General features: G+C 54.1%; 2 protein-coding genes across 12 annotated transcripts in view; one reads left to right on the top strand and one right to left on the bottom strand.

Moving 5' to 3' along the window:
* Slc29a4 (solute carrier family 29 member 4) overlaps positions 1–19,247 on the top strand; it is a 28,807-nt gene extending 9,560 nt beyond the window's left edge. The window contains exons 1-11 of one of the 3 annotated variants that reach the window (XM_050163216.1): positions 65–245; positions 4,472–4,651; positions 9,616–9,747; positions 10,525–10,638; positions 11,097–11,225; positions 12,138–12,212; positions 14,680–14,924; positions 15,662–15,803; positions 15,900–16,087; positions 16,736–16,976; positions 18,077–19,247. In XM_050163216.1, the coding sequence (XP_050019173.1) occupies positions 4,483–4,651; positions 9,616–9,747; positions 10,525–10,638; positions 11,097–11,225; positions 12,138–12,212; positions 14,680–14,924; positions 15,662–15,803; positions 15,900–16,087; positions 16,736–16,976; positions 18,077–18,219 (1,578 nt within the window). In that variant the 5' untranslated portion in view covers positions 65–245; positions 4,472–4,482 and the 3' untranslated portion in view covers positions 18,220–19,247. Of the gene's footprint in view, positions 1–64; positions 246–4,471; positions 4,652–9,615; positions 9,748–10,524; positions 10,639–11,096; positions 11,226–12,137; positions 12,213–14,679; positions 14,925–15,661; positions 15,804–15,899; positions 16,088–16,735; positions 16,977–18,076 lie in introns of those variants that run through there. The other 2 variants (XM_050163217.1, XM_050163218.1) reach the window with 2 other exon arrangements.
* Positions 19,248–20,971: 1,724 nt separating this feature from the next.
* Positions 20,972–26,118, bottom strand: part of Tnrc18 (trinucleotide repeat containing 18) — a 107,087-nt gene continuing 101,940 nt past the window's right edge. For all 9 annotated transcript variants that reach the window (XM_050163265.1, XM_050163258.1, XM_050163262.1 and 6 more), the window contains 3 exons: positions 24,065–24,301; positions 23,193–23,267; positions 20,972–22,492 (listed from right to left, as the gene is read on the bottom strand). In XM_050163265.1, coding sequence (XP_050019222.1) covers positions 22,286–22,492; positions 23,193–23,267; positions 24,065–24,301 — 519 coding nt within the window. In that variant the 3' untranslated portion in view covers positions 20,972–22,285. The remainder of the gene's footprint in view (positions 22,493–23,192; positions 23,268–24,064; positions 24,302–26,118) is intronic.

Below are 26,118 nucleotides of genomic sequence, written 5' to 3'. Positions count from 1 at the left end.
GGGCCATATGGTGGGCGGAGCTGTGTGGGCGGGTCCATGCGGACGGGCGGGGCACGGGCCGGGCTTGCTCGCTGCAGCTGCTGAGCCGCCCCCCCCAGCACGCGTGGACCCGGGCCCACGGACCGGGACAACCAGGAGGACGCCCGCCGCGCCCGGCCCAAGCCTCGAGGAGCGGGGCGCAGCGTGCAGGGTCCGGGCGCGGGCGGCGGGCAGCCACCGAGGATCCCAGCCTGAGGCCGGCCGAGGTGAGTGTCGCCACGGAGGTGGCAGAGAGACGCCGGCGGGGACCTGTCGGAGCCTTTGTCTGCGGCGCTCGGCCCCAGTCGCGCCGCCTCCTCTCCCGCCCTCCCAGGCGCGGGATCCCTGCCGCACTCTTTGTCCTGGGAAGAGGGGGTCCTTTCGCCCAGTGCCAGACCCCCTGCATCCCAGCTGGGAGCGAGCGCGGGACGCAGGCTCTAGAAGGGGACAAACGCGGGTGGCCTTGGCCGAGCCGGGTCGTGGCACTGCAGCCTCTCTTGGTCACACCCCAGGGGTCTTTGCATCTGAAGTTGCTTCCGGACCCACTTCCTTCCATCTATCCTTTCTGTACAGCCAGTCCACTTCTAGTTCATGGGAAAGGTTATGGCAGAGGCGGGGCCTGGGCACTGGGTCACGACCTCCGAGTTGCCGTAGAGGTCTCCCATTTGCTGGGGACCGTTTGAACCCCGAGTCCAACTTTGGTTCTGCTGGGGTGCCTGCTGAAGAAACATCAGGGTCTGCTAGTATCGGGACTTTGCAGAAACCTAAAGCATGGAGGGAGGTGGGTCCAAGCTGCCCCTCAACCCTACGGGCATCCCAGGCCTTGATCGGTCTGTGGCACTGAAGTTACATTCATCTGTCCCCTGGTTCTCAAAGAGGAGCTACCTCAAGGGACTCAAAACCCACAATCCTGCAGCCGGGAGTGGAGCCTTAGGATGCGCAGGGAGTCTCGCTAAACAACGAGTGGGCACAGGACAGGGGCATCCAAGGGCATTTAGTAAGCAGGACTTGTGGTTGGAGCCAGGAGTTCAAGGCCCGATGAGGTTGAGCAGGTTGGCTTTCCAAGTGAAATTTAGTTCCCTGCCCCTTCTGCTGGCTTCAGATGTGGGGCAAGCAGCTTTCTATTCAATCTCTACAGTAACTGCGAGGGGACGGTTGGTGGTCAGCCAGGTCAGGGACCAGTTAGAGTGGGTTTGGCATTTCTCCTTTTTGGTCATCCCTTCTGCAGACTGGCGCTGTGTGCCTAGTTTTACAAGACTGCTGAGAGCTAGGAGCCCTCTTTGGCCCACTCGGTGCTCAGGGGCAGCTTATATCAGTATTAAAACACCAAGTGTGAGCAGCTAAGCTTTTCCCACCAACAACCCACTCACTCTCTGTGAAGTACTCTGTCACTCTCCAGGTGGGTGAACTGGTGCCAAGGATGGTCTGAGGGCTAGAGAAAAGACCCGTGTCATCTCCGATGCTTTTGTGACAAGCACAGAGGAGATCCCAAGTCAGGAGTGTAGACAAGAGTTTCCTTTCCTGTGTCTATCTGCATGCCCTTAAATTTTAATTAAAGCAAATATAGATGGAGGGAAGATCCAAGCCCCTGGATGCTAAATGTGGGGGGCTGGGAGAGGAGAGAGATGAAAGCCATGGGGACAGTGTGGGTGGCAGCTGCCCGCCACGCTTACTGAGCCAGAGCAAGCAGCCTGGCAGGATGCCGAACACATCCGCCTTCCCGAATGGTGTGGCCTCAGTCAGGCAGAATCCTCTCATGCTGGTCCAACTTGACTGGGAGATTGAATCATGGGAGCCCCTACTGAGCAGGGGCCAGGCGTTTTGAATCTCAGGTGTTCTCCAGGACTGAGGTTCCATCCTGGGGGGATCCATGGACACTGAATGGTATTCCAACAGTGGCCCCTTGCCCAGTACCTCCTGTCTGGGGGGGGGGCGTTGGTGGGCTGGAGTCTGATCCGGTAATTCTAAGCCTTCCACTTCCATAACCCACCCCTTTGGAGATCAGGCAGGTGTGTGCCAAGTGATAGACGGGACCAGGATTGTACCCAATACCACTGTCGTTCAAGCCCAGGTCAGCTATGTCCTAAGCCCTTCTAAGTCTCTTCCAAGTCCAGATGTTGCTACTAGGACCAAGTAGCAGGAGAGGTGCCCTTTGCCTGGAGAGGAGGGTCATCTGGCTTCCTAGCTTCCAGAAGAAGTTCCCAGCCTCTTGTCTATATCACTCCGGGGTCAGCCACCAATATGGGCAGAGTTCCTTGGGCCCCAGAGTTTAAGTATGCGGCAGGCTCTGAGGTCCCAAGGAGACGCGAGTCTCGGTCCCTGACACTAACACAACTTTGTTGAGAGTTAGAGTGGAGAGAAGTCACATCCAGGAGGAAGACTTGGTAACTGGTGGGGAAAACTCACCTTGGGCTCTGGGAAAGGGGTAAACTGAGGCAGAAGAGCTGCAGAAATGACCTGGCAAAGAAATGAAAACAGGTGGATATGGCACAGGGCATGCTGGTGGCACAGGTCTCTTAGGGGTGGGGGCCTCGGCTTCTTCCGCGGCTTCTCTCACTTGTGCTTGCTGACAGTGAGGCGCTGTCTCTGACCATGGTCTGGGTCCAGTGCCCCTGTGTGCCCCTCGCTACATGCGTCTCTTGCTCTAGGAAGAGCGGGTATGTTTTCTCTTCAGACCACACGTCAGCAGTGTTTTAAAACTCACCTGATAAAGGTTAGAGGGAGAAAAGATAGACACCCATGCACACAGGGGTACCTGGGCATTGGGGCTCTTCCCAGCCATAGGTTCCCTTTCCTCCAAAGATAAGGCAGATCTGAACTGAAGCAAGAAACACTGAGGCAAAACTACAATGGGTGTGACTTACTGGTAGAACACCTGCTAAACCCTCTCAGTGAGGAGCTGGAGTTCTGGCTCAGTGGGAGAGCACCTTCCTAGAATCCCCTAGTGAGGGGCTGGGGTGTGGCTCTGTGGTAGAGCACCTGCCTAGAATCCCCCAGTGAGGGGCTGGGGTGTGGCTCTGTGGTAGAGCACCTGCCTAGAATCCCCCAGTGAGGGGCTGGGGTGTGACTCAGTGGTAGAGCCTCTGCCTAGAATCCCCCATTGAGGAATTGGGGGCGTGGTCCAGTGGTAGAACACCTGCCTAGAATCTTCTTGAGGAACTGGAGCTGTGGTTCAGTACCCCAGAAAGACATTATCACACAAACCTGGGTTGGATTTTGGACTCTACTACTTTCTGCCCACGAGAGTAGAGTGGGCATTATTCACCCTGCATCGCTCGCTCCCTTTGACTGGCTAAGAAATGCATAGCAGCACCTTTCTCTCAGAGGGGAAGGATGAGTGAGTCTCAGCTCTCGGCTGGCGAACAGTCTCCGTAATGGCACCCGTTGTTTCTGATTGCTCACTGTGTCCTGGCATTCCAACGCCAATATATTTTTCCACCACTTATATGTATGTCTCCTTTGCCCAGTGTTTTCTCCTGTGTGAAGGCCACCTAACTGCCCTTGGGACAAAGACCTCCAAACTGGGTTCCTGGGCTATAGCCTTAGCTCTTCCTACCCGGTTTCCATAGCAACAGGCAAGGTCACATCACCTCGTTGCTGAGCTTGTATCCTTCATGATGAAACATCAAAGGAGAAACTGGGCTGGAGAGATGTCTCAGCAGTCAGGAGCACAGACTGTTCTGGCAGAGGAACCAGGCTTGGTTCCCAGCACCCAAGTCACGTGGCTTGCTGTTGCTCATAACTCCAGGTCTAAGGGGATCTGAACCCTTTGAGTTCCTCAGGAGCCAGCCCTCATGTACACAGATACACATAGGATTAAAAATAATAAGACAGTTTTTAAAATATATTTTTATAAGGATGGGAGAAACAAAGACAGATGTAGTGGGGCATTCCTGTAGTCCCAGGTCTGGGAGGCTGAAACATGAGGATCACAAGTTGTAGGCCATCCTGGGTTGCAGAGCAAAAACCCTGTCTCAGAACAAAGCAGATATAACTCAGTGACAGAGAATCTGCCTAGAATCCCCCAGTGAGGGACTGGGATGTGGTTCAGTGGTAGAGCCCCTGCCTAGAATCCCCCAGTGAGAGCCTGGGGTGTAGCTTAGTGGTAGAGCACCTTCCTAGAATCCCCGAGTGAGGGGCTGGGGTGTGGCTCAGTGCTAGAGCACCTGCCTAGAATCCCCCAGTGAGGGGCTGGGGTGTGGCTCAGTGCTAGAGCACCTGCCTAGAATCCCCCAGTGAGGGGCTGGGGTGTGGCTCAGTGGTAGAGCTCTTGTATAGCATGTGTGCGTACCTGAACTTCATCCCTAGCTGACAGAATGTATTCAAACAAATAAACAGGTGGGTGTGGGGTGAATGGACGGACAGCCCCCAGATATGAGGCCTAATGATGAGGTATGGGAACATGGTGTCCCCTCCCTTACCGCTTTTCCTGCCTTGCCTCCTTTCCTCACAGCCTGAACTGCCATGGGCTCCATCGGAAGCCAGCGCCTCAAGGAGTCCTGTGTGGCAGCCACATCTGGCCAGAGTGTGGTGACAAGCTTCAGCTTTGACAACTTCCAGCTAGAGACAACAGCAGAGGGGGCTCAGGATCCAAGTGTCAGAGTCAGGGGTGTCCCCACTTTCACAGACCCCGGTATGTAAGTGGTACTGTCTGCCTCAGGGCCATGACTGGCCACATGGCCTCCAGTCAACCTTTGGGACAGCAGGAGCCTCAGGTTGTCATGGAGACTAAGAGACTCAGTCAGGATGAGTTAGGTGGCTAGAGTAACAATTACCACCCATGCCCCCGCTCTGCACTGTGTCATGTGACCTCTGCTGTTCGCCATGGCTGTAGAAGTCCCTTTTTCACTTGTTAACTGTTTCTGCCACTGGGAATGAGGCTTGGATGTGAAGTTCAGACAGCTGCTCCTCAGTCCCACCATGTGATCTGGGACAAAGCTCTAAACTTCCCTGAGCCTGTCTCCCCAAACTGAAGAACTGTCCCAATCCTCTGTGCAGCTGGCCTGGCAGAGCAGGTCTGCTGTGGGACGGGCTCAGGTTCAGCCCTGCTACCGTCCCTCACCTGCTTGGGGACTTTGTGCATGCTTGAGGGACAGTGCCCGGTGCAGGCCTCAATGCGACTGCAGCGAAAGTCAGTGTTCCTTAGCGCCATCCTGGGAACTCGGGGGCCACCTGGGAGGTAGAATTTTGAGCAGTTGTTTGCAGTAGTTCTGCTCCTGGCTTGGAAGCATTCTTGGCCTCTTTGCCCCTGTGTGGTGAAGTTCTGCTGGCTGAGCCCCATGTTGGGTTACAAAGTACACCCGCTCCTGTGCAGAGAGGAATGAAGTCAATTCAGTGCCAGCCCCCAGGGTGACAATAGACACGGTGGGGGAAGGGCCCTGGCAGACAGGGCATAGGCGCTCTGGGCAGTGCTCAGGCATCGGAGCTGATTTGAACTGTAAAGGCTGCAGTTATGGTGCCCTTGGTGTTGGAGGCTGTCACCCACTAGGGTTCAGTCAGAGAAAGAGAATCAGGAAATGCTCAATAGGAGGAAAAGAGGGAGGGAGGAATGGAGGGAGGGAGGGAGGGAGGGAGGGAGGGAAGGAGGGAGGGAGGAAGTCAGGTAGATGATTGAGAGATAGAAGGATGATAGAAGATAGATAGATAGATAGATAGATAGATAGATAGATAGATAGATAGATAGACAGACAGACAGACAGACGGCCAGGTATGGTGGCTCACACTATAATCTTAGCATCTGGGAAGCTGAGATAGGATTGCTACAATCCTGGACCAGCCTGGCTATATAATTAGACTTCATCTTAATAAAACCAAATGAACAATAGACATCTGGGTGGTGGTGGTGCACACCTTTAATCTCAGCCCTTGGGAGGCAGAAGCAGGCAGATCTCTGTGAGTTTGAGGCCAGCCTGGCCTACAGAGCTAGTTCCAGGACAGTTAGGGCTGGTATGCAGAGAAACCCTGTCTCGAAACCAAAAATAAGTAAATGATAGACATCGGGAAAGACAGGTGATTAGGTAAATGATAGATGGATGAATGGATAAATGGATGAGTGGATAGATAATGACTAGATGGATGAATAAAAGGACGACTGAGGAAAGGGTGTGTGAATGAGTAAGTGGTTTAGATGAAGGATGAATGGATGGATAGTGGATCAGGATGGATGCGTGGAGGATGTATGGACAGATGGATGGATGAATGGAGGATGTAAGGACAGATGGATGAATGAATGAATGAATGGAGGATGTATGGACAGATGGATGGATGGATGGATGGAGGATGTGTGGACAGATGGATGGATGGATGGATGAATGGATGGATGATGTAAGGACAGATGGATGAATGAATGAAAGAATGAATGGAGGATGTATGGACAGATGGATGAATGCATGAATGGAGGATGAATGGATGCATGGATGGACGGATGGATGAATATATGCATTGCTGCTGGATGTGGGGATGCATGCCTGATTAGATGGTGGATGGGTGGATGAAGGATTGATGGATGTATAGCAGGATGAATGTGTGGATAGATGGATGATAGGAGAAAGCATAGTTATAGATACGATATGGATCTGTGCACATGTATAGATTATAGATATTTATTATAAGAAACCGGGCCTGGCAGTGGTGGCACACAACTTTAATCCCAGCACCCTGGAGGCAGAGGCAGGTGGGTCTCTGTGAGTTCGAGACCAACCTGGTCTACAAGAGTGAGTTCCAGGATAGGCTCCAAAGCTACATAGAGAAATCTTGTCTTGAAAACCAAAGGGAAAAAAAGGAAGGAAGGAAGGAAGGAAGGAAGGAAGGAAGGAAGGAAGGAAGGAAGGAAGGAAGGAAGGAGAAAGAAAGAAAGAAAGAAAGAAAGAAAGAAAGAAAGAAAGAAAGAAAGAAAGAAAGAGAGAGAGAGAAAGAAACCAGCTTACTAAAGTGTGGCTGGCAAAGACAGTATCTAAGTGCACATTCTGTTGATATAACAAAATACCTTAGGCCAGGTACTTTATAATGAATAGAGGCTTTTTAAGCCTTCAGTGGCTGGAGAGTCAAGAACCTGTCACCAGTTTCTATTTGGTTCTTGTGAGGGCCTCGTGGAGAGGCACCACAGTAGTGGGAACCTGAGGGGGTGTCACATGAGGAGACAGGAAATGGGAACAAGTCACAGGAAACCCAGACTTATTGATGGCTCACTCGTTCAGACTCCCAGGAGTGAGAACACACTCCCTCAGAGAAGCATCAACTCATCTTAAAGGAAGAACCACCTGGGCTGGAGAGGTGGCTCAGAGCTTAAGAGCCCTGGCTGCTCTTCCAGAGGTCACGTGACCACGGCATATGTTCGGGATGTGCTCTTTCACTGGTCTGTTTAGGTTCCCTTTGCTACAGCAGAGACAGACACCTGCCTGCTGCTCTGGCCCTGGCAGGTAGCTGAGCCTTTATTTCTGAAGGCTTGGGACATTAGGGACCTGGCTTGCACTGGGTTCTGGGAGTCTCCCATTAGTTGTAACACATTAGCTGTAATCAGAAGTGCCACAAGAGGCCAAGAGGTCCTCTCATATGCCAGGTATATTCTTTTATTTGTTTGTTTGAGATAGAGTTTCTCTGTGCAACAACTCTAGATGTCCTGGAACTCACTTTGTAGCCCAGGTTGGCCTCAAACTCACAGAGATCTGCCTACTTCTTCCTCCCAAGTGCTGGGATTAAAGGCGTGTGCCACCACACCTGGTGCCAGGCATATTCTTTCTTGTTCCTATAGACAGCATCGATTTGCCATCCCTTGATGGTGAGGATCAATCAATCCCCCATCCTTGGCTGTTGAGTCATGGCAAGAGTGACAAGCCTTTGTGCCTCAAGTGACACAATCGTGGTTTCTTGGTGTCAAAGCTAGGTCATGATTCCATCCATGTATGTAGTATGCATCCCAGTTGGCAGAGTGCTTGCTTAGTATGTGTGAGGCCCTGGATTCCATCCCTAGTATCAGATAAATCAAGTGTGGTGGTGTATGCCTGTAATCCCAGCACTCAGGAGGTAGAGATAGGAGAATCAGAAGTCCAAGGTCATCCTTGGCTACATGGTGAGTTGGACGCCAGCCTGAGGTCTTATTGAGGGTTGGGGAAAGAAGAAAGGAAAAGGAAAGAAAGAAAGAAACCTACCAGATCAACAGGGACAGAAATGAGCATTTTTATCAGTAGTTGTTAAAGGGACAATGGTGGGTGTCACTGCCATGTCCACCCTGGTTCCTGAATCCCAGCATCCTGTCTGGGGCTCATCCTGAACACTAGAGCATTAACTCCTGCCAGCCCCACACTGCATGACCACTGGCTGACCCCATCGCAGGTCTTCAGAAGGCCACCCCACTATCTGGTCAGGTTTGCTCTTCACGTGGCTGGGACCAGGGTGGTTGTGATGGCTGGGCATTGGCTGTGACGATGGTGGACAGCGGCTACATTGACAGCATCCATGGTGGCCAGAGTAACTGGGTTTGTTACTTGTTGTGACAAAGTACCTGACGTGGAATTTAAAGAGAGGGGAAAGTTCGTGGCTCGCAGTAAAGAAGATGCAGTCGTCATGGTGGAGAAGGCATGGCAGCAGGGTCATGAGCTGCTTGACACACTGCGTCTGTAGTCAGGGAGCAGGGAGACCAGAGCTTCGTTCAGCACACTTTCACTTCCCACTCAGTCCAGGACACCAGCCCACAGGATTGGCGCTACCCACGTTCAGAGTGGGTGCTACCACCACATGTAACCCAGTCTAGACATTCTGTCAGACACGGCCAGAGATTGTTTTTCCATTGTGAGTCTGAGCCCTGTCTCTTTGACAGTCGAGATTGGCTATCACTGAGCCTGGGGAATCAGGGGAAAGCCCTTTGCTGAGCAAGTGTGAAGACCTGAGTTCAAATCCCAGAAATCATATAAAACTCGGGCACCAGACATGTGCCACCAGACACAAAACATTTAAAGGCTAGAGAGGTGGCTCAGAGGTTAAGAGTTCTTTCTGAAGCCGGGCGGTGGTGGCGCACACCTTTAATCCCAGCACTCGGGAGGCAGAGGCAGGCATATCTCTGTGAGTTCGAGGCTCTCACTACAAGAGCTAGTTCCAGGACAGGCTCCAAAAGCTACGGAGAAACCCTGTCTTGAAAATCCAAAAGAGAGTTCTTTCTGCTCTTCCAGAGGACCCAAGTTCAGTTCCCAGCACCCACGCCAGGTGGCTCGCAACTGCTTGTAACTTTAGGAAATGTGATACTCTCTTGCTTCTATGTGCACCTGCACTATGTGTGTGCCTGCACACACACACATGCATGCATGCATGCACATAAATGCACAATGCACACATGCACGCATGCATACATGCACACACGCATGCAAGACACATGCATACACATGCACACACACACACTGAAAAATAAACAAACAAACAAACAAAAAATAAACAAATACATAGATTAGGCATCACTGAGGCTCTGATGTATGTGGCCTTGAAGATAGTGATGTGGATGGCAGGGGCCATGGTGGTCCACAGTGGTGGTGGCGGTGGTAGACGCCCTGCTGCAAAGGCCACAGCCTGAGTGTGCTCACTAGTCTCTTGTGGCGTCTCCCCACTCAGCTGTAGAGGAACCTGTGCCAGACGACCGCTACCATGCCATCTACTTTGCCATGCTGCTGGCTGGCGTGGGCTTCCTACTGCCATACAACAGCTTTATCACCGACGTGGACTATCTTCACCACAAGTACCCAGGTGGGTCCCTCTGCCGTCCGCACCGCCCTCACAGGTGGCTCTGTACCCTCTGCCTGGTCCAGGGCCTTCTGAGAATCCCATGGTGAGGGCCCCGCATGGAGAGAATGGGCCGGTGTGGTTTTGGGGGACACAGTAGGGAACTTGTACTGTGCTGGGTAGATGACTAACTGTGGTATGGCCTTATCTGGGGAGCAGAGTCGTTACTTTTCTTGTTGCTATGGTAAAAGGCCTGGCAAAAGCCACTGAAGGGAGCACGGGGCTTGTTCTGACTCATGGTTTTCTGAGTGTGGTCCACTCTGAGAGGGAAGGCAGGGTAAGCAGAGTGGAGGGATTGAGAGGCTGGCTGGGCACACGGCAGTCACACTCCAGAAGCATAGAGTGAACTGGAAGTGTCTCCCCCCCCCCCCCCATAAAACCTCATGGCCCTCCCGGGTGGTTCACTCCCTACAGTGAGGCTCCACCTCCTGAAGGTTCCACAACCCTTCCCAAACATCCCAAACAGCATCACCAGCCGGGGACCAAGTGTTCCTGTGTGAGAGTCCATGGGGACATTTCACATTTAAACCTCTGCAGGGAGTAAAGGTGGGCTCTGGACCTACGTGTGGAGGCTGAGTTAGCCAGGGACCAACATCGCAGGCTGAGGGACAACTGTCACATAGGTGACTCTCAGCTCTGCTGGCAATGGCTGAGTGACCTCAGGGTAGCAGTCAGCCCCCTGGGGAGAGCGAAGAGCCCTTGGGGGGGGGGTGAGTGAGTCACCGTGGCTCTTCTGTGCAGGGACCTCCATTGTGTTCGACATGAGCCTCACCTATATCTTGGTGGCACTGGCGGCTGTGCTTCTGAACAACGTTGTGGTGGAGAGGCTGAACCTGCACACTAGGATCACCACAGGTATTCAAGGCCACCCTGCGCTGTCCCCTCCCAGAGGCTCCACGTTCTTCCTGAGAGTGCCTAGCCTACACCTGCCCACCCAGCTTCCTAGCCTTGTCTGTGAAACAACGTGTTGTTTTTCTAGGACCACTGTGGGCTCTGTGATTGGAAGTCAGGGTCAGCATGATGCAAGCACCTCCACAGGCTCTTGTGACCCGCCCAGTTACAGCCCCAGATCCCTACATAAACCCTTCCCTTTGTCCATCCCTCTGCACAGTGGTTTTTAGCTCCAAGGCTTAGCGCTAATGCCTACTCCTCCAGGAAGCCCCCAGAATTTTCCCGTAGACTCTCCTGAAGTCTTCTACCTGCCTAATATTCTAGCCAAGTGTCTGAGACCCAGCTCTCTGGAAAATGGGGTGAGGCGAGGAGCCCCCACCTGGCGCTCACCACGCCCCTCCCAATTTCTCTGCTCCCTGCAGGCTACCTCCTTGCCTTGGGTCCCTTGCTCTTCATCAGCATATGCGATGTGTGGCTGCAGCTCTTCTCTCACGACCAGGCTTATGCCATCAACCTGGCCGCCGTGGGCACCGTAGCCTTTGGATGCACAGGTAGGGAGTGGGGCCAGGATGCACCAGGAGGGCTGAGCCCAAGAGCTCTGTGGTCCTCTTGTACAGGTAATGCACCCTACAAGGCTGAGTCAGTCCAGATGCTGACCATGTGCCTGTGGACACCCCAGAGTGCATATATACACCACACACATGCACCCTCATGCTCACCAAGGTGGCTCTCATGTGGCACAGGCTTTGAATGCCATCCTCTGGTTCTCTTGAACTTTGGATCCTCCCATGGCCACCTCCCTAATGCTAGGATTATGAGCATGTACCCCCATATCCAGACTATGCAGGGCAGGGCGTAAGACTCAGGGGATCATGGATGCTAAGCAAGCTCTGTCCTAGCTAAGCTACGTCCCCAGCTCGCTCCTTCTTCTGGTTTTTGTTTGTTTGTTTTTTAATTGAGACGGGGGTCTCAAGCAATCCAGGTTGGCTTTGAACTCCTAATCCTGCTGCCTCCAGCCCCCAAGTGTTGACATTGCACGGGTACATCCATAAGCTCAGTTCGCCCTTGCTTTTGCTGCATGGTCCAACCCCATCAGAAAAGGGGCAGGAGCTGGGTCCCATACAGCCACACAGGTATTTAGGTTGACAGTCCCGTCTCAAGCGTCACTGCTGTTGGGGAAAAAGACAGAGTTTGCATTGCCTCATGGAGCAAGGGACGCTGTCATCTCTGCACCTATCAGACAGGACTTGTCAGTGACCTTGAACCCCAGAGGCAGGGAAGCGGCTGCTCTGTGTGCACCAAGTTCAGAGCAACACCCTTTTCTTGCCATGCGCCGTATGGCTGTGTTAAACCTCACTGCCGCTCTGAGCTAACCTGGCCTCCAGTGCCAACACAGGAGGGCCACACTGCCTCTGCGTCAGCCAGTGGCAAATGGTATCTGACCACTTCCTCTCTCTCTTAAGTGCAGCAATCTAGCTTCTATGGCTACACGGGACTACTGCCCAAGAGGTACACACAAGGGGTGATGACTGGAGAGAGTGAGTACTAAGGCTTCCAAGGGGGCACAGGCTGGGGACCCCATTGGGCATGCCCTGGTTAGCGAGGTGGGTCAGGAATGATGACTGTCCGTGGCGAGGGATGGACCACTGGGTGGGAGAGATACGTGGGCACACCTGTGTGTGCCAGGGTTCTGGCGTGTGGAGTTCCTCTGGAGGATGAGAGTCGTAGTTCCAGTGAGCATGCGTGGCCGTTGTGTGGCTTTTCCCGGAGAGATGTAATTAAAAGTCTGTTCACTCCAGATAGGACACCATTGGTATACCAAAAAACAAACCAAACCAAACAAAAACAGTTCTACCCTGTCTAGCTTTGTGGCACTTTGTGGCACCTGTGAGTTTATTAGAGCTGACTTCCAGGAGTGTGATGGCTCAAAGACAGCTCCATCACTAGAGGACCCAGCTCCGGTGTGAACTCGGTAGAGCTGTGTCCCTGGGCTCCCTGCACAGCTTGTGGGGAGCTCTGCTGGTGGGAGACTGTCCTCTCCCCGGCATTGTTCCTGCTGGAATAACCCTGAGGAGGGGCTCTGAGAACCTGGTGGGGTTCAGCTAGACTTCTGATCTGTAGTTCCTGAGTCTTCTGAACCTCCCTCGCCCCCCTTTTTTTAGGAGGGAGTGTTTCAATTTTAGGAATTTGCAACTCTGTGTGTGTGTGTGTGTGTTTGCGTGAGCGCCCGCACACACTCAAGATCAAGTCCTCCCCAGATCCCCGCCCCCATCCACCGCCAGCAGCCACCCTTGCTTATCACTCTGTTACTTAAACCCTTTTGTCTGCCGAGCCACATCCCAAATGCCCCTTTCTGATACACAGCACCCTTGCACAAGCCTGAAATTCACCCAGTGCCCAGCCCTCAAAAGGCCTCTGGATACGCCCTCCAGACAGACTCTGAGTGTGTCCCGTCCCATTTTCTGTTACGTAGTTAGTCACAATCCTGCAAGAAACTGGACCCAGCCATCATCCTCAGGGGCTGCTCTCCGCATCTCCTCTTTGGCAGCTTTCTGTAGGTTTCTTCTGCCATTCATTGCCTGGAGCATCAAACCACGCCACCTAGCTCAGGTGGCTAGCTGGAAGGTGGCCAGCACACAGGTGGTTTTGCAAGTCAGCCGACTTTTTTGTTGTTGTTGTTTTAAGAGAGGGTCTCTTGTAGCCCAGGGTGGCTTCAAACTACATTGGCCGAGGATGACCTTGAACTTCTGATCTTCCTGTTTCCAACTGCCAAGTGTTGGGATTCCAGGCTTGTGCCACCATACTCACTACCCAGGGTTGGGAGCGAACCCAGAATGTCGTGTATTTTTGACAAGCCCCCTACCAACCGAGCCACATTCCTAGCCCAAACCAGTAGTTTTTGTGGTGGAATCTGTGAGGTTGGCCCATCAGGATGGTGTTGGTGTACTGACTCAGGACTGTAATGCAGTAGCCAAGAGTCCTCAGGGCAAACTTGCTCAGAGCCCTGCCCGCCTTCATCAGCTCACGGTGGATGTGACTAGTCCTGCCCACACTGCTCTGTGGCTGTGGCTGAACTTTAGCAAAACTCCACCTGCTCTCTGCAGCAGCGCTGCCTGCCTTGACCCTGACACCCTCCTCCTGCTGGCCCTTGCTCTGGGGAAGGAGCTCCCCTCGGTATTTCACATGCTCGTGAGTGACTCTTACTCACTTGGGGTGCTCACTCTTGGTCTGTGTGCCTGGCTCTCCAGTACTGCAGACCCCCTAACTTACCTGCTCCTCCCAGGGAAAGCTGTCCTGATCCTTCCCCTCTGCTCACATCCTCTGCCATAGTGTACGCCTTGTACCACTGATGTGTGCTTCCGTGGCTTATCTGCCACAGTATGCACCCTGTACCACTGTTGTGTGTTTCCGTGGCTTATCTGCCATGGTATGCACCCTGTACCACTGATGTGTGTTTTCATGGCTTATCTGCCACGGTATGTACCCTGTACCACTGACATGTGTTTCCATGGCTTATCTGCGGCCTTACTCCATCAAGCCTGGGAAAGCAGATCCTTGTGTTTACCTCAGGGCAGGACATCCAGCAGAACTCAGTGATACTGCCCATGGGGTGTAAGATGACAGGGTGGGGAGGGGGTTGGTGGGAGCAGCAACCGTCCTGAAGCAGGCTGGCTGGATAGGCGCAGTGAGTCTCGAAGTGCAGCTAGTGAGATCAGATTCAGCTGGGCTGGGAGTGGGGAGTCAGGGATGGGTAAGGGGCTGCGATGGTTAGGGGAGTACTTGGAGAGACGTTGGGGCCTTGGGCAGGATGAGCGGGTGGGACCGTGTAGGATGGTGGATCAGGTACTGTGGATTGGAACGGGAGCATGGATGGATGGAGTGGGTAGACACAGTGAGGAAAGACTGGTGGCCCATGGGATGGGGTAGGGACGGGACAAGAGACTGGCGGGGGGTGGCATGAGTGAAGGCGGCAGGAATGCTCAGTGGCCACTGCCTCCCCTCCAGGTACTGCAGGGGTGATGATCTCTCTGAGCCGGATCCTCACGAAACTGCTGCTCCCGGATGAGCGAGCCAGCACCATCATCTTCTTCCTGGTCTCCGCAGGGCTGGAGCTGCTCTGCTTCCTGCTGCACCTGCTGGTGCGGCGCAGCCGCTTCGTGCTCTACTACACCACACGGCCTCGGGACAGCCGCCCTGTCCTGGCAGGCTACCGGGTGCACCATGATGTCGCCTCAGGAGACATCCACTTTGTGAGTGCCATGGCCTGGCGTGGCCTCCTTCTCCCACACAGGTGCCTGAAGAGTTCCTCGGTGACCCCATTTGTGGCCCCGTGATCTCGGGCTGCAGGCTTGCTTCCGTACTCTGGAACATTCATTCCATTCTGTGGCCTTTTCAGCCTTTCATGGCACCAGGGGTCGTCTGTGGCCCTCCCTCAGCTGTGGCCTTCCACTCTGCGGCCTGAGGCTCTCTTCAGCTTCTGTGGCCCACCTGCTAGGACACCCTGTTAGGACAGTGGGAGGTGACAGTTTTCCATCTGTGGCCAGGGAGAAGAGCCCCGGGTGTGTGGCAGATCCCCAGAACCTAATGGGGAGAACTCCAGGGCCATGCAAGTGGGGTCCGAGGAAGTCAGGTAGATGGAAGGCAGGGAATCCTGGGATGAATTCCCTTCAGTCCTAGCTCAGGTGTGTCTCTCTGTGAGGACTCCCGCAGAGACCTGAATACCAACTCTCTGAGTTATCTGTGGGCTGGGTAAGCCAGGCCACAGTTCTGAGAAGATAGAGTGCCCTCTGGTGGCTGCATGCTGCATACCACCTCCGTTCCCGCCCACCTCAGAGCTCAAAGTGCCGGCTGGGTAAGGGGACACAGGGCAGGTAGACATTGTCCCTCCATAAGGAAGTGCACACAGTAGGTGCTAACTGAATGACTGTGGCTCCACCATTTGCCCTGGGTACCTGGTTCACGATTCCCATCATTCCTTTCCACCCAGGAGCACCAAACCCCATCCCTGTCCAGCAGCAGGTCCCCAAAGGACAGCCCCGCCCATGAGGTGACCCACAGCAGCAGTGGGGCCTACATGCGTTTTGATGTGCCTCACCCGCGAGTCAAACGGAGCTGGCCCACCTTCAGGGGTAAGCTTGAGGCACCGTGGGGCCCAGTGGCATGTGTGGCTGCCCCTCCACATGCTGGAGACAGCGTCACCCTCTAACGCGCCTCGATTCCTCCAGCCCTGCTGTTGCACCGATATGTTGTGGCGCGGGTCATCTGGGCCGACATGCTGTCCATTGCGGTCACCTACTTCATTACACTGTGCCTGTTTCCTGGCCTGGAGTCCGAGATCCGCCACTGCGTGCTGGGCGAGTGGCTGCCCATTCTCGTCATGGCCGTGTTCAACTTGTCGGACTTCGTGGGCAAGGTGAGACACGGGGTGGCTCTGGGGAACCCCAGGAAGGCTCTGGTCTTTCGGGAGCAACCCCAGGCTGAGGGTCATGTGAGTTCCAGGTGGCGAGGGTGGAAGCCATGGCGTGTCACCATCTCTAAACCCTGTCCTGTGCGGTGCAGCCCCTGCCTCGTGGTCACTAGTGGATCCCTCTGAGGATGGCACGGGCACGAGATGCCAGCTGGGCAGCTCATCTGTCACACAAGTAGACGGGATTGGTGGTCAGGGCTGGCGCGGGACCCCAGCCACCTTGCAGCTCAGATGAGCCATGTGTCTTTGTGGTCAGTTTTGCCATTTCTGTCTTTTATGACTTATGGAGGATGGAACCCAGGGCCTTACCCTTGTCAGGCAAGTGGTCTACCACGGAGCCATGCCCCCAGCCCCTCAGAAGTGCTCTAGAATCCCCGCAGTGAGGCGCTGGGGGCGCGGCTCAGCGGTAGAGCGCTCGCTGGCATATTCTCTTCCTCCTTCACCAGTCCTGGAGGAAAAGAGGTCCAGGTGATTCGGAGGGCCTTGCGGAGTGCACTGGAGTCCCAGGTGCCGGGGACAGGATGCAGTTTGAGGGCCTGGGGGAGAGGCAGGCTCCTGGCCAGGTGGCTGACCCACGCTCCCTGCTCTCTGCAGATCCTGGCAGCTTTACCCGTGGACTGGCGTGGCACCCATCTGCTTGCCTGTTCTTGCCTCCGCGTGGTCTTCATCCCTCTGTTCATCCTGTGCGTCTACCCCAGTGGCATGCCCACCCTCCGCCACCCCGCCTGGCCCTGCGTCTTCTCGCTGCTCATGGGCATCAGCAATGGCTACTTTGGCAGTGTGCCCATGATTCTGGCAGCCGGGAAAGTGAGCCCCAAGCAGCGGGAGCTGGCAGGTAAGATTCACTGACCTCAGAGACACCCAGGGCTCCCTCTTGATAGTCTGATGCCCTTCTAGCAAGGAAACTGAGACCTGGAGAAGCCAAGGACAACCAGTGAGTGAGAAAATATATTTGGTCCCAAAGGTTAAGGAAGTTGTAGGTATAAGGAACTCTGTGCTTATTTTATTTCATTCATGCATTCATTCATTCACTAATTCTGCCACGACGCAGGGAGCCTGTTTGGCACTTTCCTAGGCTGTGGGGATGGATACTGCCCACATCTGCAGGGTTACAGTCCTGAGACGGAGACAGTCAATAAACACAGCGATAACAGATGTGGTGTGTGTCATGGTGCTAAGCCCTAGCAGTGACGTCAGTTTGAGAAGTGGGGGCAAATATAGGGACTGGGAGCTATGATGCAGAGAACAATCTTGCAAGAACTTACTGAGGGGGTAGCTTCTGAGCAGATTCTTGGAGGAAGACGTGAGGGAGACAGGTACAGGAAGCCGCCAGGAATGACATCCAAGTAGAGGGAACCTTATGTGCAAAGGCCCTGAGGCATGGCTAGGTGGTAGAGCCCCTGCCTAGAATCCCCCAATGAGGAGTGGGGTGTGGGTCAGTGGTAGAGCCCCTGCCTAGAATCCCCCAGTGAGGGGCTGGGGTGTGGGTCAGTGGTAGAGCCCCTGCCTAGAATCCCCCAGTGAGGGGCTGGGGTGTGGTTCAGTGGTAGATAATTGACTTAGCTTGTGAAAGGAGGCTACATATTCTATCTCTAAGACTGGAAAGAAATAGAGAGAGAGGGGGGGGGAGGAAGAGGAAGAGAGGAAGGGGAGAAGGAATGAAGGAAGAGAATAGGGGAGGAAGGAAAGAGAAGGGCAGAGAAGTAGGCAAGGCCTGAGGCACTCCGTTAGATCACTCCTAAAAGACCCAAAACGGAGACTGTGGGTTTCCAGGAGAGGAATGTTTAACCCAGGGCGTCACAGGCTCCTGGACACTGACAGTTGTCACCATAGTGCACACCTGAGACGTCATGGCCACAGCGACTGGCTAGCACAGCGTGGCCTCAGCTCCTATGGCTATTCTTTGCCCCCCACTTAGGTTACTCTCGCCCACAGGAAACACCATGACCGTGTCCTATATGTCGGGGCTGACCCTGGGCTCTGCTGTGGCCTACTGCACCTACAGCCTCACCCGTGATGCCCACAGCAGCTGCTTCCAAACAGCCACCGCCAACGACTCCATCCCTGTCGGCCCCTGAGCTAGGCCCACCTGACCCTGCCCACTGCCCAGGGAGGGCTGCTCAGGCCAGCCACCCCAAGGCCTGAGGATCCTTCCCACCCCTGCCTCAGTGCCTACGGGGTCCTGGCCGCTCCTAAGCCACTAATGCCACCTCGCCACTTCATTCCAGTTGCCCACTGCAACTGGAACTTGCCTTCACCACCCGGGGCGCTTCCTACCCCACGTTCTGTGTTTGCTCAGACACCTGCTCTTCACCCTCTATGTCCAGAGGCCCGACATCTGTCACGTCAGCGTGTTGGGGTCATTCAGACTCAAAGCCACCCAGAATGGCTGCCCACAGGTCTGAGTGACTCCCTTCCCTACAACCCCACCGCAGGGTCTGCTACAAAGACCCATGGTCGTCAATGTGGTTTTCACTTATTGGGTAGGTGGCATATTCTCATGAGTATTAGAAATCCAGAAGGAAAGGGACAGTCCCCAGTTCCATTCTGTCCCCTTCTTAGACACACACACACACACATTCACGCGCACAGATGCACATACGCACACGTGCACACACACACACACACACACACACACACACACGCACATCTGGAAACCTCACCTGGGTCTACACAGGCCTCCCATAGTCATAGCTACAGCGCTGACCTGGGTGCTCCCACCTGAGGTGGAGGACGTCCCCCACACCCACCCCTAGTGCACAGGCTAAAGGTCACGCTTAACAGGGAAGTTCTCCATTTCCTCCCCAGCTCCACTCAACCTATCCATGATGCAGGGACAGCCGGGTTGCACTCCTGACCTAGGCCACCCTGCCCCTGTTCGTTGAGAATCAAGTCATGACACTAGAAACCCTGGCAAGTGACAGCAAATTCGGGAGTAGGGTTTCCAGGTGGCAGGGCTTCTGGCCGAAGGCGGTTTTTGCTGAGCCCGGACACTTGCCTCTCCACACACTCTGACCCCAGCTGTGACCACCCTGTTCCAACCCCTGCTGTGTCCCGTCTACCTGCGTGTCCTCTGACTACCGCACTGGCCATTAAAGATGGTAGAGACTGCCGACCGCTGTCCCTCGTGAGGTGTCTGTGGGGGGAGCGGTGGGAACTGAGCCACTGGGGCAGTGTGGGGAGATTGAAATGGGGTCCCGGTGGATTAAGTCTTCTCCACAGTGCGCAGACCTTTGTGATCCCGCCTGTGAAGCAGCCCCACCTGCCCTGAGCCAGGTGTTTTTAGAGCTGGTCGGGGGCCTGCTCTTGTGCCTAGTGCTAAGCATCTGGGGCTTGCACAGGTCGTGATGACTGTTGGCCCCATGAGGATGGGGGAACAGATTTATCTGGCACACAGAAAGAACGGCTCAGTCTCAATGAGAGGAGTGGCTAGGTGCTGGCGCTACCCATCTGGGGCCGGGAGACAGGTTGCTCAAGCCTGGGAATGGAGTCTTCCAGGTGCAGTCTCCAGCTCTGGTGACGATCTGGAGCTCGATCTCCCCCACCCGTGTGTGTGTGTGTGTGTGTGTGTGTGTGTGTGTGTGTGTGTGTGTATCAGAGGAAGACATCCAGTGTCCACTGCCACATGCCCTCTGCCTTCCTTGCCATCTACGGTCACTCAGCACACCTGCTTCTCGGAGTTTTAGGCTAGACGGGCTGGCCCCAGGCCCCTGGAATCCACCTGCTACCATCCACTGGCTGTACTTATTTTTCTGAAATGAGTTCTGGGGATTTGAACTTGGTCCTCATGCCTGTATAGCAAACACTCTGACTCAGTAGGCCATGGCCCCAGGCTCAGAAGTATCCTTTTACTGTTCCCCAAGAAATGGGATTGGAAAATGGAGCCTCGGAGGAGGGCCACACGGTGTTCAACCTTTGGGGGTCCTAGCTGGGTAGCCTGATGACTCTAGACCAGGGTGGTGGTGATACCACAGGAGGTCGCCAGATGGCAGGAGAGTCTGATTCTTCTCGCCCACCTTGCTGCTCAGTTTCCCTGCAACAAGTTCAACCTTAACCCTTGTCACCACCCCGCCCACTCTGTCCTCTTCCCCAGCTTTGACGCAGAAAATCCCCGAAGGAGGGCTGCGGCTGTCCATGCAGATTCACACTTGCGGTTGGCCAGGGTTCAGTCCTTCAGCAGGCCCCAGAACTGTTACCGTGCCCAGACACAGGTGTGTGACCCTGACCCATTCAGGTGTGGGCTTGACCCCACAGGCCATCCTTATTTGGCTAGAGTCATGGAGGCCATCCTCCCTCCCCGACCACTGCGATCCTGAGGTCATCACCAGGCCTGTTGTTTTTCCGGGATGGGACTCAGGCAGGCAATTTACAGACAACCTCTCCATCCTGTAGCTCGTAAAATTTTTTTTAAAGATTTATGTATGTTTTGCCTTCATGTATGTCTGTGCACCAAGTAATGTCTGGTCAGAATAGGGTGTCAGATCCTTGTAACTGAGTTACATATGGTTGTGGCTTCCATGTGGGTGCTGGGTACTGAACCTGGGTCTTCTGCAAGGACAAGTTCTCTCCAGCCTCCAGCTCTTGAATTCTATACAAGAGACCACTCTGGCTTCGAGAACTTTCCAAAATACTTGACCAAGCTCACCTCTGTGCCTAGCTCAGCAGCTAAAGGCTGCACCCTGAATTCTGCCACCGGCGTGTGGGGCCTGTCACTGAAAGGCAATGCCGTGTGGCTCTAGTCTCTGGACGCCCGCTCTAGGTCAAGAACCCTGTATCCTCTGTCCTGATTTCACCATCCCAGGCTCCCAAATAAGCCACTCCAAGCCATAGTATTTTTCCAATTAAATTTTTTTCTTTTCTTTCTTTTTTTTTATGAAAAAGATCACACAGAATTTGCCAACAAACAAAATTCCAAAAGAAACGTTAAAAAAAATCAGGAAACAGTAATTACCCCCCCACACAAAACAAAACAAAACCGAAGTCTGGCTTTTCCTTCCTTCAAGATTGTCTGCTCAAAGCCTCCGGGGACCCCACTGGGGTCTGGCAGGCACAGGGGGCTGGTTAAGTGCTTCGGGCTGAGCTGGGGGCTGGGCTCGGGGCCCCTCCATCTGTCTCCATCTCTCGTCCATTTGGGGGCACATACAGTACACATGGGCAGGGGTGAGGGTGCAGGGGAGTTGGGAGGCATGAAGCCGGTGCTGGACACTCACAATCTAACAGGAAATAAAAAATAATATTCTGCACGTCAGAATGTGTTTTTTTTTATAATTTCATAGCTATTTTTCACAGTTTTAAAAAGTTTATATATATATATTTTTATATATTTATCTTTATATATATAATTAAAAAGTTGACTCCATTTAAAGGTGTATAATACAGGGGCAGGCTACAATAAACTGTACAGGTAACCCTTTCGGATCCTCCTGGTGGAGGGGGCCGGGCAGGCCATGCCGGGCGTGGGCGCGGGTTTCAGCACCAATGGGGTTTTCTGTAGTGTAAGGGTCTGGGCTGGGGGGCCCACCAGGTATGGTGGTGCTCCTGGGCTGCCCTCCCCTGCCTTGTTCCCCAAGTCCAGGCTGTCCTGAGAGGGTGGAGGCCGGGCATGCAGGCACCCAGATGCCCAGTATGATTGGTGAAGCTGGCTGGCGTTGGGGCCCCCCTGGCCCATGGTAGAAGGCCTTCGATGGGCTCCGTGCTGGGTGTGGTTGAACTCTATACCAAGCAGCAGGCTGGGTCCTTGGAACTCTCCCTCGCCCCATCCACAGAATCAGAAAGTCTACACAGGCCCAGAGCTCGGAGGGCAGCCTCACCAAGCGCATACAAAGTGCTGGAGGGAAATCCCCTCTGAGATGACCCTGGAGGGACAGCAGAGCCGGACCCTGATAGCTAGAGAAGGGGAGGAGGTGTCTCAGCACGAGGGCACCAGGGGATGACCAGAAAGGGTCTAGATGTGTGCACATGTGTGCACACACGTGCATGCATACGGGCACACACATGTACACACTCGCACTTGCCCTGGGCGTCCACCTGGCCACATGCACACGCCCACGAGCACACTGGCATGCACACAACACACATGGTCCCGCGCCATGGCAGTGGTGGGGAAGGGGGGGGTCTCTGTGGGCCCCGCTGGGTAGGCGGCACTCAGCAGAGCACAGGCACGCCGTCCGTGGAGAAGATCATGCCTGTGGTGGGCTCATAGGTGCCCGCGAGGTAGTACAGGCCCTCGCTGTCCTGGTATTTCTTGGTCTTCAGCATCTGCTCATACTGCTCCAGGCCCACCACCAGGCACTTGTGGGACACTGTCTGAACGTCGTTCTCATCCACATGGGAGGACTGGTACAGGGCACGCTGTGGTGACACAGCGTAGGTGTTAGGGGCTGGAGGGAGCACTCCTGGATCCGGGGGACTCTGGGATGCTTTAAGGGTGCAGACCCGAAGAGCATTATAGAGAGATGGAAAAATGGAAATAAAAAGAGACGGAGCAAAAGATGGAGAGATAGAGACCACAAGATAGAGAGGGAGAGATTGAGAGAGACCAAGGGACAATGACAGAGACAGAGACCAAGAGAGATGAGGAGACGCCAGGAGGAGACGGTGCCCACAGATAAGAATGGACAGGACGGTCTGGGCTGACTCGAGTCAAGGTCCTCATCTTAAAAGCAAGTAATGAGGACCCAAGTTCAGAACCCAGAGTCCATATACGTAGCAGGTGGACTACCTGTAATTTCAGCCTCGGAAGACAGAGACAGGACCTCTGGAGCTAACTGGCCAGTAAGATCTGGGTTTGATGATAACCATGGTCCTCCCCTGACAGATGTGAACATTCACATTCACAGACACACAGAAAAGAAATAAAGATGAGAGAAGCAACAGAAGCAAAGAGCAGATGTGCCTCTAAACGATACTAGGAGGCACCGAGCCAAAGGCAGAGTCACTGAGTAGGGGGGCAGAGAAGGGGTCCCCAGTAGCTCGGAGCCACAAACACAGAGGGAGAGGCTTGACGGGACAGAGCCTGCACCCCAGCGCCAGCCCACTGCTGCCGTCTTACCTCCATGAAGTCCTTCCTCTGGCTGGAGGCCCGCAGGGCTGCGGGGAGACTGCGCCCCGACTTCTGGTCCCAGTGCTATGGGGACAGAGGAGGGGATGGGGGTCAGCAGTCTGAGCTTTGTTTTGCCACCATCTGAGATTTCAGGTCGGCAGACTACACCAGCTCCCCTGAACTCAACCTCCCCACCTGTAGGGGCCACTGTTCTCAGCACCCAGATGCCCAACCTCAAATTGTGTGATGGTATGTATGTATGTATGTATGTATGTGTATATGTATGTACTTATTTATTTATTGGTGTTTTTTTTTTTTTTTTGAGACAAGGTTTCTCAATAGCTATGGAGCCTGTCCTGGAACTCACTCTGTAGACCAGGCTGGCCTTGAACTCACAGAGATCCGTCTGCCTCTGCCTCCCGGGTGCTGGGATTAAAGGTGTGCACCACCAGTGCCTGGCGATAGTTTTTAACTGTCAATTTGACACAATCTAGTGTTATCTGGAAGAGTCTCAGTAAGGTACTGTCTAGGTGGGTTGTGGGCACATGTGCTGGGGACCATCTTGATTTTGTTAGTTGAGGTGAGAAGAGCCAGCCCACTGTAGGCAGCACGCTTCCCTGCAGGGAACCATGGACTGCAGTAGAGGAAGCGAGCTGAGCATTAGGTATGAAGGCATCCATTCTCTCTGCCCCAGCTGTGGCTGTGATAGGACCAGCTGTTCCTACAGAGGTGGATGGTTACGTAGAGCCGCCAGCTAAAGGAAAACCCTTCGTCCCCTGAGCTGCTTTCTGTCAGGGTGTTTTATCACAGCAACACAAATGAGATACCACGGGTCGGCCTTTACAGACCAGACTCTCGGTTCCCAGCAAGGAAAGGCTCACCTGGCCCTCGTGGAACTGTTTGCCCGGGCTGGTCTCTTCCGGATGGTAGAACCACTTGACGCGGACCACCATGTTATTGCCCCAAGACTCCCACATGCTCTGGATCCGGCCAATGTAGGGCAGGTTGGGGCGGCCGGCCGAGAGGAAGACCGCGCAGTCCCCGATGCGGATCATCTCCTTGCCTCGGACGATGGCTTTGTAGAAGAGTTTGCGAGCCTTGCCCTTCATGCCTCGCCGCTGTGGGATGGACGGATTAGTCAGGGGCCAGAGCCCAGCACTGTGCCCAGCCATCCCACCAGCCAGGCCCTGTCTGGGCAGGCCTGGATCCCCTCATCCTAAGTCACCTGCCACCAATCCTGGGGGTCTGCATGGAAAGGACGCCTTAGCTTGAATCTGAAAGCCCCAACCCCACCCTGAGTTCACACACTGAGGGCTTAATGACCGGCTGGTGGCACTAAGGGAGCAGAACCCTTTAAGAGCTGGCGCCTAACGGGAAGTAAGAAGGTAACAGGAGGTACAGCCTTAAAGGGTCTATCGGGCCTCTGGTTCTTTCCTGTTTTCTGGCAGCCAAGAGGTGAGCAGGTTTGTTAGCCATGTGCCCCTGATTTAGCGCAGACCCAAGCAATGGAGCCAGCGGGTGGCAGGTGGACACAATGAGCCAAACTTTCTTCTTTACACCTGGATGATATCAAATGTTCTCTCACAGCAACAAAAGCTGTCCACTACACCCCTACTCCTCCTCGTCTTTAGAGGGAGTTATGTGTGTGCATGCAGGTGTACGTGCAGGTGTACGTGTGACGGCCACAGGTGTCTTTCTCTATTGCTCCATCTTATCTATTTTTTTTAAAAGCTGGCTTTGTTTATGTGCACGTGTGTGCGCAGATGTCCACCGAGGTGAGAGGAAGGTTTCAGATCATCTGGAAGTGAAGTTACAGGCGTTTGGGAGCCGCCAGAGGAGGTGCTGGGATTTCAACTCTGGGCCTCCTGACTGAACACCAACTGCTCTAGTGACACCTGGGCCGTTTCTCCCGCCCCTGAACCTTTTTCCACCTTTTTTTCTTTCTTCTTTCTTTTCTTTTTTTGAGACAGGGTCTCACTACGTAGCCCTGGCTGGCCTCGAACCCACGGAGATCCGCCTGCCTCTGCCTCCCGAGTGCTGGGATAAAGGCATGTGCCGCCATCTGTGGCTCCACGTTGTTTTGTTTTTTTGAGACATTATCTCGCTGAACCTGGAATTCATCAATCTGCCACTGACAACTCAGGAGGGATGGGAGAGGGGAGGGACAAAGAAATTGCCCCTTCCCAAACAGACCCGATCTGACATTACTGTACCCCTACCTCTCCAGCCTCACTGAACCTAGGAACCGACACCACACAAGCCAGGGGCTCCTCAAACCCTTGAGGGAGGTCACTGTTAACTCCCAACGCCTAAACCTGCTAGGGGGACACAAGTGGGGTAGGCAGAGTCCAACAGATAGGGGCATCTCCTCAGAGCTGTTCACACAGCCCTGAGCGCCCTGATCTAGGCACATGGACGCTAAGAGCAAATCCAGGGTGGGTCTGTGGGTAGGGAAACCCACACATGAGCCTAGCTACTAAGAGTCCCCAAAGGCTCTAGATTGTCTTGGTTGTCCAGGATGGGGTTACCAGGAAGTGGTGAGGGCACAGCAAGGCGGAGCTAGCAAGGTTACTGAGGTCATTAAGGTTACTAGGTCACTAAGGTATGTCCTCAAGAGAATTCAAGGCCTAGGACTCTCCCTCCGCCTTGCTTCCTGGTCATGGTGTGAGAAGTTTATTCCTACATATGCCTCTTCATTAGGGCACCCAGCACTTCACCAGGGACCAGAGTGAACGGTGCCTAGCACTGGTTCCGGCGCCCAGTCGGTAGTGTGTTTACCCTGCATGCATGAAGCTCTGGGTTTCATCCTCAGCACGTCATAACCCGGGCATGGTTGTACATGCCTGTAGACCCAGCACCCAGAAGGCAGAGGCAAAATTCAATTTCATCCTTGGCTAGACAGAGGGTACTTTGTTACTGGGAGGGAAAGCTGAGC

Source organism: Alexandromys fortis, unplaced genomic scaffold, assembly GCF_014885135.2.
Source record: "Alexandromys fortis isolate MF-2015 unplaced genomic scaffold, M_Fortis_MF-2015_v1.1 scaffold_144, whole genome shotgun sequence".
Taxonomy (NCBI): domain Eukaryota; kingdom Metazoa; phylum Chordata; class Mammalia; order Rodentia; family Cricetidae; genus Alexandromys; species Alexandromys fortis.
The sequence above is the reverse complement of the archived record's forward strand: the minus strand, read 5'-3'. Positions and strand labels throughout refer to the sequence as shown.